The 14,231-nt window shown below is 36.2% G+C and overlaps 1 protein-coding gene across 4 annotated transcripts in view; it reads left to right on the plus strand.

Moving 5' to 3' along the window:
* LOC147388379 (vacuolar protein sorting-associated protein, putative (DUF1162)) overlaps positions 1-14,095 on the plus strand; it is a 91,074-nt gene extending 76,979 nt beyond the window's left edge. For all 4 annotated transcript variants that reach the window (XM_086420414.1, XM_086420415.1, XM_086420416.1 and 1 more), the window contains 13 exons: positions 3,288-3,401; positions 3,479-3,562; positions 5,327-5,377; positions 5,456-5,635; positions 5,837-6,162; positions 6,248-6,619; positions 6,884-6,968; positions 8,146-8,292; positions 11,529-11,633; positions 11,726-11,836; positions 11,929-12,033; positions 13,070-13,139; positions 13,230-14,095. In XM_086420414.1, the coding sequence (XP_086276540.1) occupies positions 3,288-3,401; positions 3,479-3,562; positions 5,327-5,377; positions 5,456-5,635; positions 5,837-6,162; positions 6,248-6,619; positions 6,884-6,968; positions 8,146-8,292; positions 11,529-11,633; positions 11,726-11,836; positions 11,929-12,033; positions 13,070-13,139; positions 13,230-13,909 (2,430 nt within the window). In that variant the 3' untranslated portion in view covers positions 13,910-14,095. The remainder of the gene's footprint in view (positions 1-3,287; positions 3,402-3,478; positions 3,563-5,326; positions 5,378-5,455; positions 5,636-5,836; positions 6,163-6,247; positions 6,620-6,883; positions 6,969-8,145; positions 8,293-11,528; positions 11,634-11,725; positions 11,837-11,928; positions 12,034-13,069; positions 13,140-13,229) is intronic.
* Positions 14,096-14,231: the final 136 nt, after the last annotated feature.

Below are 14,231 nucleotides of genomic sequence, written 5' to 3' on the forward strand. Positions count from 1 at the left end.
ACCAATCACCTTCTTTGTCCTAATGTCCTGAAAAACACCAAAGATAGGAGAAAATGTTACAGAACAGTGCAATGATTTTGTTAGTTGACTCATAGAAAGAAGATTGAATGGAAACTCAGGAACAAATAAGCCAAAAGTTAGTGTCATGAAATTAGTTGGATGAAGATCACCAGGTCCAAGCACCGATAGAGAAGATCCATCAACTAAGACAATATGAGATTTAGATGAGCAAAAATTAGAAAAGATTGAGGAGATACCAGACATGTGAGCGCTAGCTCCAGAATCAATAACTCAAGATGAAGGGGATTGAGCAGCTACACAACAGATTTACCTATATTGGCCATGGTTATGTTGGGAACATATGAAAGAGAGGGTAGACTTGACAACTTTTGGAGAATCTGACTAAGCTAAGCAGTGATGTTGTCCTGAGACTTAGAATCAATAACCATGGTCTTGGGAGCAAAGGGTTGCATAACAAAGGCTAAAGACATATCGACACATGCTTGGTGGGCATAATCAGGACGTCCCCATTTGTCCCAAGTGTAATCCTCTGTATGCTCAATCTTTCCACAATAGTTGCACTTCCAACTACATCTATCAGTATTACGACGAGACCACCATGTGGGACCACTATGGCCTCCACGATGACCACCCATGGGAACCCGAGCATCTATGAGAGTGGCCATCGATGTGCACTAAAAGGCAAGTCGAGAAACGTAACACATTGGAGGGAAAAAAAACCCGTCGAAGTAATAACAATAGGTCTAGAAAACACCTATGAGAGGGGCGGCAATGGTAGATGACAAACCTAGAGTTGCGATTTTGAGAAAATAAAAAAAACCCCAAAATGGCCAAAAAATGATGTAAACACCACCAAACACAAAACATCTGTTTGTAAAGCTCCCAAAACCCCAAAAAACAACCACAAGCACTCACAACCACCAACAAGGCCCTAGATACACATCTAGGGTTTCACTTGTAACATAACTAGGGATTAAAAATCTTTTTTTTACCTCAAAATTGCAGAAAATTAGGGTAAATAATTAGAGAAAAGAATAAAAAGAGTAGAAGAGAAAATCTCTGGTACCAAGTAAGAAACCAACAAGTCCTAGAGCAAGTAATAGAAGGGGAGAAAGAAAAGAGAAGAAGAAGATGAGAGAGAGTGTGATGCAGGGCAATGAGGGGAGATAAGAAAAATGGAATTTGATTTTGGAAAAAAATAGGGGATTTAGGGAAATCTTGTTGGGGATTGGGTTAAGGATTTGGATGACAATAGGAGAGATAAGAAAATAGAATTTGATTTAGGTAAAATAGGGGATTTAAGATATTTGGGTATAGGGTAGATTTGGTTTAGAAGATTGATGAAGTAAGGGTTAATGAAAGTGGGGAAGGATTAAGGGTTGAAGTTTGTAGGTTTCAAGAATCAAGAATCAAGAATTCAAGATTTCTTGAAAAATCAAGAAAACAAAATTTATGAGTTGGGTTCTTGAGAGGATTAAAGGTTTCTTGATCTCTGACAAATAATAATAAGTTAAGAAAAGATAGATTGAAGAAGAGATAGGGGATAAGAAGAAAATTAAAGAAAGAAAAAAATGATATTTATTTTGGAATCACCCCAATGATTTCCATGGCATCAACCATGTTGAATGCACCAATATTCAAAAGAAAACGGAAATTTCTTGTTTATTTCATTCATTCTCCATAAATAAACTCTAATACAATCTACAAATAAAGAAAATCAACCAAGAATCCTAATAAAATTAAAATACCTAATTTTTGTAACTTTTTCTCTCCTAATTTTCAAATCTTAATAAACTTAAATAAAAGACAAAGTAAAGTTGCTAAATTATCTTAAAATATTATACTAAGACCATGTGCCAGTAAAACATGAAAATAAACCCTAAAAACATAGAATTAAAGTCGTAATAAAAACTAAAAACTACTCTTCAAGATTTGATGTCCCCATCAATTCTCCTCAATTGAGAAGATTTCACCATTGGCAAAATAAAATTGTAGTAATTCTCATTATCGATTGCAACCCACATTAGAGAAAGCCGAACACAGCAACACTAAAAAGGTTCAGCTCTCTTTTCTACATAATAAATTTAACTAATAAAGTATGTGGGGCCCACATACATAACATAAGGTGGGCCCCATTGCATAAATGTCCACTACGAAATTCAAAAAAGCTTGCCTAGGGGCTGTCGCACAATACCTAGAACAGCTTTAGGGCTGTTTTGTATGAACAGAATTCTAACATAGTCAATGGTCTACATTGCACAACAAAACCATCGAAGGCCATTTCCTCCCTTTACATATAGACCTACAAATCCTTTTTCACTACCTTGATTCATGCAATTTCGACCTTCCCTCCTTTCCATAAACTTCAACCTACCTGGGTGAGCTCCATCTCAATAGTGCTACTAATAGGGCTGTCAATGGGCTGGGTTTTGGCCCAGTCCAGCTCATCATGGACTGGTTTTTGGTAGTGTTACTTGTCCCGTTTAGTTATTGGGATGGGCTAGGTCTGACTCATGTTGATGGCCAAGCTCAGGCTTGGGAGCTAGGCTCGTTGGGCAACTCAGCCCATTAACTTATATCATAATTTTTTTATAGTTAAATCTCTAATATACAGTAGGTTTGAGGCTGGGTGGGGCTCAAGCTAGGATTATCTCTGGACCATTTTTGGCCTGGCCCATTGCCCAACATTTGCATTTATAAAGCATGGCCAGACTTGTTTCTCTCTATAATTTTTTATTTGGTTTGATATACGTGCATTTGTCACATAGCACTTGCATGTGAGGTGTTTTAGAAATTATATGCTTGAATTTCTTGGTTCAAAGAATTTTATGTAGTCAAACAAGTTGAAAGCTTGCTATAGTGTGCCAGTCTGCCCTACTAGAAAATGCAGATGACTTCCTTCGCACACAGAAATTGAAACTATTGTAATTAAATCTAAAATCTATATCATCAATGACTCAGTTGACAACATCTTAGGGGTCTCTTTCTTGGTTCTCTGTTTCATTTTATATATGTTGAAGTATTATAACATAGGTGTAGTAGTTATCTATCTGGTTTAGATCTACTCTGCTCTTAGTTGATATGTACTTAGCACCCAATAACCAAATATCAAGATCTGCCTTCTCTAACTTGATGTCTATTTTTGTTTTAATTCCATGTGACCTATTTGTAACATAGTAGTGGCCTTCTTATAAGTTCTCTTTATGATGTGTTCTATTTTACATTTCGTGTAAAATATGTTTATGGTGCTTTTTGCTATTTTGTAGAGGCTGCGGATATACCAACAAAAATGTGAAAATTTTGAAACAATTGTTCATTCTTACACATCTTGCCCATATGCATGGGATGAACCTTGCTACCCTCATCGTCTTGTTGTTGAGGTATGTTGACCCCTTTCTCTATTTTGAAGACTGGACACTATAATGGTTGCTAATGTACCTTATTTGGGAACACATAGCTGCCTGGGGAACGTGTTTTGGGATCATACACTCTCGATGATGTAAATGAACAGATACCTGTATACTTACCTTCAACATCTGAGGTACTTGACTTAGTTCTTGATCCATTATGTTGAATTCTAACACATTTAAGTTGTCAGTTTTTTTATTGGTAAATGATTTGCATGCAAAAACTACCTTTAATGTCCATCCACTTCAGATTTACTTCGAATTTATGTTTTGATTATGGAGTCAGTTTTAGTTTTTATGTTGTTTTTGGGTTATGTCGAATATACAACTTATTCTTCTGTGTATAATCTTTGATGTGCTCTACCAACATTTTGTTTGGTCTTCTTCAACAATAGAGGTTATGATTTATTCCACATACAGTTATAACGGAACATACAACTCTTGTTCCTTCTTTTTGGTAGGTAATTGTTGAGGAAATGAAAAAAAAGTGGAGAAACCCGATGTACAAAAGAAGCAAAGGGAAAAAAATTGAGGACCTCATTGAACTACTTGAAGCAAAACTAAAACTAATCACCAAAATACCATCTATCACCAATAACAATGTTGTCTCATCGACACACCAAGTCTTCAAACCATATACTTTTGCACTCTTTGCAAAATGAATTCTACTAATAAATCAAAGTTCAGCTTTAGCCTCTTGGGATTCATGAATCAAAAGCCTCCACTTTGCTTTTGAATATTCTAACTTTTCTCTAACAGCAAACAGAAGAAACCTCCACAAAATAGCACAACAAGAACCAAAGGCAGATGATGATCAGTCTTAGAGAAGCTGGCACACAGTCTTCTAGATCATCCAACTAATTCCACAAATCTATAGTATAATTCATAATGAAGAAGCAGATGATCAAAATTTGCACATCAAGAAGAATGTTGGTGATTTTTTTTCCTCATGCAGATTGTATGAGCCAGTAAAAAATTTTGAGCCCTTTTAAAGATAAAGAAAGCTTGCCACACAACCAAACCAAGGAAGCTTGGGAAGCTATGTGCACCAAGTGGGGAATAGTTGAATGGAAAGATCACTATGAAAGTTCTCTTTGGGGTCCCATCTCTAAACTCTCTTGTCTTCATTTGTAACATTTATCAAAGATGTCAATGATCGCAATGAAAGAAGCTTGGTTTATCTATATGAAAGATGTCAATGATCAATGGATCATTTGTTGGATGGTCCCTTGTTATGTTTAAGGAACGATACACAAACAAAAACAATTTATAAAAAATATTATTATCGACCCAGAATATCACCAATACTTCTTTTTTGTTATGACCACATTGATATTTCCTTTATAAAAAGGAAGGTTTGTTTGTGTTTGTTTTTTGGCTTCACCAATGTGTTTGTATACATGGTTCATGGAATCATGGAGTTCGAAATTTGTCTTTCATTGAACTTCAGTTTTTTTTCCCTCTATTGGCCTCCTTGAATTTATGACTAAATCATTTTGGCAATTCTAGAAACCATGGTGGCATTCTCATGATCCCATGTCAAACCTGTTATAGCTACTCTCATGCATCTGAATGTCATATGTAATGGCATTTCTGGAGCATAGAACCATGCATTCACCAGGATGCCCATATTATAAAATTGGTTACCCTAGTTTGTATGACTATGCATACTTCCTTGATTCTGCCCCTGTAAATACTTGCTTGTTCATATTCTTCATACTTTAATGGATGGTAAAGGCAATGTGCAAGATAAATTATATTTTAGCACTAAATATTTCTGCAATAGAGCTCTGCCACTGAAACTCTGTAGAGGATTTTATTTCATGTAAGTCTGCTGAATAAGATTAAAAATCTTTATGGCTTGTTCTTGCCACTTACATTGTTGTTGCTGTCTTCAGAAGCCTGGAAGAAGATTATTTCTCTATATCCGTGCTGAAGGGGCAGTTAAGGTGATGGTTTGGCTTTTATGGGTACAAATCTTTTGCATATGTTTCCTAATAGAGTAATGGATTCCTTTTGTGTGACAGGTTCTTAGTGTAATTGATTCAAGTTATCATCTTTTCAAAGATATGAGCGAAACGGGTTTCTCTGGCTTCAAAGAAAAAAAGAAACTCGATCATAAGCAGGAGACATTTCTTGATTACAGTGAAAGGATTTCAGTTCACATTTCATTTTTTGGAATTTCCTTGATTGACTCCTATCCTCAGGTGTATAGAAACAATATTTCAGTTTGTATACAAGACTTACATTCTACAGTTATATTCAATTCAATATAACAAACTTTATTAGTAAAGAGCGCATGTTCCACCCACCAAAAAGCTGAAAAAACAAAAACATAAGAACACATCAATATATCTTTTCTCTGAGTTCCTTATTAATGTGTTCACTTTTTTTTTCAACGTGTGTAGGAATTGCTTTATGCATCTGCAAACGACATCAACATTGATGTTCTGCAGAGTGTGGAATGCCAACGGTTTTCGTTTCAAATTTCATCTTTGCAAATTGATAATCAGTTGCGCAATGCCACATACCCTGTTATCTTATCTTTTGACCATGAATATGGAGGTAATTCAGCAGGCCAGATCATAAATAAGGATGATAGCCTAAAGATCAAGAATAGAACCGTGAGGCACATTTCTTCCGACAGCTCATGTGAACCTATATTCTGGTTAGCTGCTTCAAAATGGAGAAATAAGGAAGTCTCATTGGTTTCCTTTGAATATATAAACTTAAGGTGTTCACTACTGCATGAGTTTTTTATCTTAGTAAAGTTTAGTTAAATACTTAAGTGATAATTATATTTTCTTTAATGTTTGCAGATTAGCTGCATTGCGTGTTGAGCTAGAGGAAGAAATAATTCTAAGCTTCTTCAACTTTGTTAGAACTGTGATCTCAAGACTGCAGAGCAGAACCTTGCCATGTCTAGATTCATCATTGCGCCCTCTTGCCTTTAGTACAGTTTCTCTAAAAGAATGTTCTGCACATGCTCGGGATTATGAGTCAGTGAACATAAATAGAGGAGAACGTTATTCCAGGAATGGTTCTAAATTTCTAGAAATTTGCAGCAGTCCATCATTGCCTTCAGTACTTCCAATTGGAGCTCCTTGGCAAAAAATTTATCTCTTAGCAAGAAGGCAGAAAAAGATATATGTTGAAATATTTGATTTGGCTCCTATCAAGTTGACTTTAAGGTGAACCTCTAATTGTCTACTGATTTCTCATTCATCCTTGCTGTGTAGGAATAAATCAATGAGCTTGAAGCCCTAAACTATGTAATTGGAATATTATTATTTATTTTGATCTAGCCAGTAGTAATTCCATAGGTCAGTCCTTATATATCATTTTTTTTTTATATTGGGACTGGTTCTACCTTGTTTTGCATGATAACTTTACATTAATGCATTATCTTTGCATTTTTTAATAAAGTTGTATGCATGATGCTTCTCATCCTACAGCTTTTCCAGTGCTCCTTGGATGCTCAGAAATGAAGGTATTGCATCCGCAGAATCTCTTGGTCATATCAGTGGCACCAGTTTTCAGGTGAGAATATCAAAATACAAAAAAGATTATTCCAGGATTCCAAAAGAATCCGTACCTCTTATTTGCACGATAACCGTAGGTTTTTGCATGAAAGCGAAGATTATTTCATCGTCCTGCATAAACCTTGGGTTTGACTTGGATTGAAGCTCTGAGCAACTTAACACGGGCATCAACTTTTTTTGAATCCAGCAAGTCTCTAGCACAATTCAGTCAAAATGGTTTCCTACTTGAAGCAAAATGGCTCATTAAATATACTCTCTTTAACATCAAATTGTACTTCTAGCTTCAGGTCAGATTGGTTGATGAGATGTATATTCCAATTGGGTATTGTTTGGTACTTAATGCAACAGAGAGCTCAAAGTTGTCTTCTTGCTTGTAAAATTTTCTTCTTTGAAAGTTTAAAATTATCAAGAAAAAAAGAGCAGTGGAGAGCAAACTAGTGTTTCAAATATAGGATATTTAATACGGCTAGCATGGTGGAGGTTTAATGCAAGTACAGACTTCTTTATTAATGCGTTATAATAGATTTTCATTTTTTATCTTGTAATTATCCCTAAGAAAGACTGGTAAAATGGGTTATTGTGCTTTTCAGGTTAGTGCTCGTGTGGGACTTCATTACATATTGATAACAAATAATATTTAATTTCTGAAGGAATATTAGTCTGATAAAGTAATAAACACCTTATCACCTCCCCCTATTAATCTCACCCGTCGTTCACTCAATAGAATAATCCCTTGAAATTACCTTATGATGGCATCTGGACAACCCACCCCATCGGCTAAACATAATGTCATGATTCTAAGATCTTGGATATGAATTTTAACTTATTTGGAATCACACTTGCAACGAACAATTATTGATAATGGTATTCTTTCGTCGTTTTTCTTTCTTGATAAGTTTGATTAACCTGTGTTTTCATCGTCTCAAGAAAATGCAGAATCAAATTATTGGCTTTGCTGTCCCAATGTACTAGTGTCATAAGAGGCTTGAATAAGAATTTCCAACTCATTTGAAGGAGTCTTATGTTTATGTAGCTCAAATTGTTTGTAGTCTGCATCATAGCTCAAAATGTCCATAAAATATATTTCTCACTCTTCCAGTAGAGGTTTTAAAATTGGTATCAGGATGTGTGTTGAGGATTGACAGCTGACCAGTACTCATAACCTCACTTTTCAGAGAGGCCTTATGGCTCTTGCTGATGTTGAGGGAGCACCAGTCTATCTTAGACAATTGGCCATTGCACATCATATGGGTAGCTGGGAATCCTTCGAAGAGATCCTCATTAGACACTATACTCGTCAACTCCTCCATGAAATGTACAAGGTGAGCTTATGTTTGTTATGCCCTGAGCACAGTTTGTCCATCTTATACTGCTTCTATAATGTGATCCATTCATCTAGCATCTTCTTTTAAATATTTTGCATCCTATTAATTCTTACATAATAGGCAGACTTTTATTATTTTTAGCAAGTACGGTTGTAGTAAAAAGAAAAGGGGCACCTCACTTTACAAAAATAAAAGAACAGGATGAAACAACAAAAAATGATAATATAAGTCAGTCAGATCTGTTTTTGTTCGGGTATTCATGTACTCGAATCTGGAGCCTATTATATTAACATGTACAATATACCATGATTTGGCTACCTTAAACTCCAGCTCTAGTTCTAAAAAAGGGGATCCTGAACTACGATACCAATTTTGGTGGTAGAAATGTAAGATTAAAAAAGATAGAAGAGATAGAGGAGAAAAGGAGATCATATGTTGTGCAACATGACTCTTGGGGTTCTCTTATTTACAATAAAATTTACTGGTTCGTGCGTTTTAGGTTGAGAGAAGATAAAGATTTAAAAGATAAATTTCGTTGTGTAACATGAATACACAAGACTATATATATAATTGTATAACATGAATATATAACATATATATTTAAATTAGAGCGGATATTATCGAATCGGATTTCGCTACATCCAAATTTGTATCCGAAACTCATTCGAACCTTAAAATAACATCCAAATTCGAATTTGATATCCGAAAATTTTGAATAATATCCGATTTTTCAAATCGAATTCGAATTTGAATTTGGATTTTCGAATATCCATTGACAGGCCTAGTTGAGATGGATGCTTTACAGAAAAATCACACCTGGGATTTTGTCCCCCTTCCCTCTGGGGCGTGGATTGTTGGTTGTAAATAGGTTTTTAGTGTCAAGTATCTCCTAGATGGCACCATCAACCGTTACAAGGCATGCCTAGTTGCTAAGGGATTTACGCAGACTCCTATTAAAAGGATTTTGGCACTACATTTTCCCTTATAGCTAAACTTACTACTGTTCGTCTCTTTATCTCTCTTGCTGCCTGTCACCCATAGCCTCTTCACCAACTCGATGTGAAAAATGCATTTTTAAATGATAATCTGACTGAGATTATCTATATAGACCCCCCTCATGGATTTCGTCTTCAAGGGGAGTATTCGGGGAAGGTATGTCGCCTCTTCAATGCTTTTCTGAAGTCATCTTATCTATGGAGTTTTCCAGATGCCACTCAAGCCATACGTGCTTTATACGTCGAGGATAGGATGGTCATTGTGTCATTGTTCTGGTTTATGTGGATAATATTATTCTTACTGGAGATGATATCTAGTGGATTGACAGGGTAAAGATGTTATTGAGTCGTGTTTTTGAGGTTAAGGACTTAGGTCCTCTCAAGTACTTCTCAGGGATAAAAGTGGCATGTTCTCGCCATGGTATTTCGTTATCTTAGCGTAAATATATATTGGATTTTCTTCAGGACACTGATATGCTTGGTTGTCGTCCTGCTTTCTCTCCTATGGATCAAAATCATCGCCTTCATGCCGAATCTAGGGATCTATTATTTGGTCATTCTTATCAGAAACTTGTAGGCTGTCTGATTTATCTAACACTAAATCAGATTTGACATTGGTTAATGTAGTCAATCAGTTCATGCATGCTCCACGCACTTCTCATCTTGAGGTCGTTTATCGCATTCTTCGATACTTGAAGTTGCATCCTGGTCTTGGACTTTTCTACTCGTTCATTGCTCAACCTTATTTGTCCTATTTCACTGATGTTGATTTTCTTTTAGACTGAAGATCTACCTCCAGTTTCTACACTTTCCATGGTGGTAACTTGATCTCTTGAAAAAGTAAGAAATTGAGTGTTGTTTTCCGCATTTCTGCTAAAGTTGAGTATCAAGGTATGGCCCTTGGCACATGTGAGTTTCTTTGGCTTCAATCTTTACTGATGGAGCTGGGGTTCCCTGTCTCTAGTTCCTTCGCTTTGTTTTGTGACAACAAGTTTGCTATTATGCTTGTTTTAGATTCTGTTTTTCATGAGAGAACAAAGTATATAAAGGTTGATGCTCACTTTCTCAGGGAGAAAGTCCGATCTGGTGTCATTCAGACAGTCTTTGTATCTTCTTCAAATCAGTTTGCCGACATGCTTACAAAGTCTGTTGTTCCTTTTGTCACTAATTCTCATCTTGTCAAGTTGGGTTTAGTTGATATATTTACCCCATTTATTTTTATTTTCTATGTAAGGGCATTTATGTCTATTTACACATTATCTAATATAAATATCTGCCAAGCTCTCACAATGAGACGTGACAATCACTTTTTATAATTCTTCTTCTAAGAACTTGACCGCCTAAAATAATTATATTTTATATTGAATGGGAATAATCACGTTATTTTAACTACATACACCACAATTTGTGGAACATTTGCAATTTCGATGACTTAGAGAACAAAGTAAAGGATGTAAAAGGAAGAAATGAATCTCAAAATCTTGTCCTAGAATGTGAGGGACTAAAACTTGAGTGATAAAAGGGTGGTAGTTAAAAATACAGTTAAGAGATGGGGTTTAATGTAATATTCTTTCAGAAAACTAAAATGGAAATAGTGGATTACGTTGTGGTTGTGGATCTCTCAGGGAAGAAAGGTTTTGGTTGGCTTATACTTCCAAAAGTACATCCTAATGGTTTGGGATAAGATATCTCTAGAAGTGGAGGACAAGCTGGCATGTGCTTTCTTGGTATTAATTCGATTTTGTGGTGCATTTGAACAATATCCTTGGGTGTTAAGAGGAGTGGACAGCCCTACAGATAGAAATGTGAGAAATCAATTTTCGAAAGAAGTTGATTATGTTAGGACCTCTGGGAATTAACTTCAGTTACTGATGGAGATCTTAACGTCATTTGATTTTTCTTTAGAATAAAGGTGTAGCAAAATAACAAGGAAGATGACTGCCATTGTGGATTATTATAGGAATTCCCTGATGGATTGCATAGTTTTATTTTATTTTATTATACTTTATAATTGAAGTTTGATCTCAATAATCCATCATTTTCTCAATGTTTCCTCATGTCCAAAATTTTCCAGTGTCCAGGAGGTACATGTACCTTGACATCAAAAATTAACCTTGATTAAAAGCCATTTCTTTTAATTTTCAATGTTAACAACCATATTCTCCTTTACAATAATTTAATGTTCACTTCCTACTTTTAGCTCTCATAATGCCTCTTCTGCTACTATTTAAATTGCAGGTATTTGGTTCTGCTGGTGTAATAGGTAATCCTATGGGATTTGCCAGAAATCTGGGGCTCGGCATCAAAGATTTTTTATCAGTTCCTGCCAAAGGCATTTTGCAGGTGTGCAACATTTCATACTATTCAAAGCTTTTTAGCAGGATCAGAGTAAAGCTATATCTTACAAAATTGGACATTAACTTATGTTTCTGCAGAGCCCTGCTGGACTAATTACAGGCATGGCACAAGGTACCACAAGCCTTCTTAGCAATACAGTCTATGCTATAAGCAATGCCACAACTCAGTTCAGTAAATCTGCACAAAAGGTATAGGGACATACATGTCCAATGTAAGTGACCTGTCCCCCCATGAAACGCTTTTCATTTTTGGGACCAAGATGTTTTTGCTTTGCTTGCAGAGCATCGTTGCATTTACATTTGACGAACAGGCCGTTTCCAAAATGGAAAAACAGCAGAAAGGTCTAGCATCACACAGCAAAGGTGTACTAAATGAATTCTTAGAGGTAAACCTCTTAATTTCTTCAGCAGCATTTCTCCTTATATAAGTTATCTTTAATGTTCTTTAGAAACTGCATCTTATCTCATTTGTTGATGCTTTGTATGTAATTTTAATTACTTGAGAGAACTTGTGGGAAAATTACAAGGATGAAGAGGAAACCATACTTAAAGATTTGAGTGATAAGATATGGACTAAGTCAGGGGCGGAGCTAGTAAGGAGCTGCTGGGGGCAATTGCCCCCACAGAACTTTATATTTTCAACTAATTACATGCCCCATTTGTCCCCACTCCCTCACCTTTCTACCCATTTGCCCCCACACCCTCATCTCCCTCCAATTTTTGCCCCCACACCCTCATCTCCCTCCATTCAAGTTCTTCAACTATGCAACAAATCATAGTTTGCCCCCACTACAAGAAAATCCTGGCTCTGCCCCTGGACTAAGTGTATCCTATTTGAAAATAATTTACATTTTAAAAGATTCAATCACATCTCATGGTGCATGTGTTGGTTTCATAGCCCTGTTGTTATGACAATAATGATGTCAGAGAGTCTCCTGTTGAGTTTTAGAGACGAAAACTGATTTAGCCACAAAAACGATAACAAATGGAACTAAATAGAGAAGATGAAAAAAAATGGGTATTTATTATTTGTGGTAATGGGTTGGGACCCCACTCTGACTAAATTCAGCAGTGGTTTTGTACAAAGGCCATCCATGTTGTGTGGATACTAATTTACAACTGAGTAAATCAATGGGAGAGTGACATTTCGCAATTTCACAATCTTGTTATAGAAACTACATGCTTAGACATAGATGCACAAAAATAACTGTACAAGACACATTGCAAATAGAACTAGAATTTGTCTACTTACTGCGTTGGGGATTCATGCTTTCCTCCATGCATATTGTTACATAAATCTTAAAACTATGACATATTTGCAAAGTTCTCTCAAGGTCTATCTGTAAACTTCTTTCTGGAGATAAATGAAGTTTGGAAATATATGATTAATGTCATAATTTCCTTAATTTTCTTCCTTTCCAGGGCCTCACTGGATTCCTTCAATCTCCAATACGGGGAGCCGAGAAACATGGCCTTCCAGGAGTCCTCTCAGGTAACAATAAATGCAGTTGTTGTTGTCCATTATAACCACCATTGTCATCCACATCATTATAACAGATTTGGGTTCTCTCATTTCCTGCAGGAATAGCACTTGGAACTGCAGGACTTGTGGCAAGACCCGTGGCTAGCATTCTTGAAGTGACCGGAAAAACTGCACAGAGCATTAGAAACCGAAGTAGCCTCCACCGACCCCGTCGTTTTCAGATCCGTTTTCCAAGGCCTTTAGACAAGGAACTCCCCCTGCGGAAATACTCCTGGGAAGAAGCCATTGGGACATCAATGCTTCTGGAAGCCAATGACAATAAGCTTAAGGATGAGATATTTGTCACGTGCAAAGCACTCAAACAGTCAGGAAAGTTTGTTATCATTACCGAAAGGCTTGTCTTGGTTTTTTTGTGTTCGAGTTTGGTGGGATTCGGTACACCAGAGTTTCGTTTTGTTTCTGATCCAGAGTGGGTTATAGAAGTTGAGATGAGCTTGGAGAGTGTAATTCATGTTGATAGAGAAGAGGAAGTGTTGAACATTGTTGGAAGCAGTCCAGAAAACATATTGAAGCAGCATCAGCATAAGGGAGGCAGCTCAAGGACAAAACAATGGAGCCATTCGACCATGTTACCACTTTTCCAAACGAGCATGGAATTTGCTAGCAAGGAAGATGCAGAGGATGTCTTAGTGATTTTATTGTCGACAATTGAACAAGGAACAGAACGAGGTTCCGGGATGCATGTTTTGCATCAAAGTAATCTCAGGTTGAGTACATAATTAGTTGTTCGCGCCCAAGTCTCCCCATGTGATAAATGTATATTAGGCTTACCCTTTTTTTTTTACAAGGGAAAAGGAAAATGTGTATATATAATTAATATGTAGCTTCTCAAATATGACGAAGTCACTGGTGTACCCTCTAAATATTTTAATAGAGAGTTGAAAGTGCCTTAAAGACGCTTCAAAGGACTCTGGCTCTCAAAAATGAAGGAAAATCCTGGAAAGTTACTAAAAATATGAATATGAAAATATATAAGAAGAAAACTTGAGGCATCCATTCAATTCTCATCTAGGATTTATTACTTCTAGTGTGGAGTTTGAA

Source organism: Akebia trifoliata, chromosome 13, assembly GCF_017979445.1.
Source record: "Akebia trifoliata isolate Shusen 1 chromosome 13, ASM1797944v1, whole genome shotgun sequence".
Classification (NCBI taxonomy): Eukaryota; Viridiplantae; Streptophyta; class Magnoliopsida; order Ranunculales; family Lardizabalaceae; genus Akebia; species Akebia trifoliata.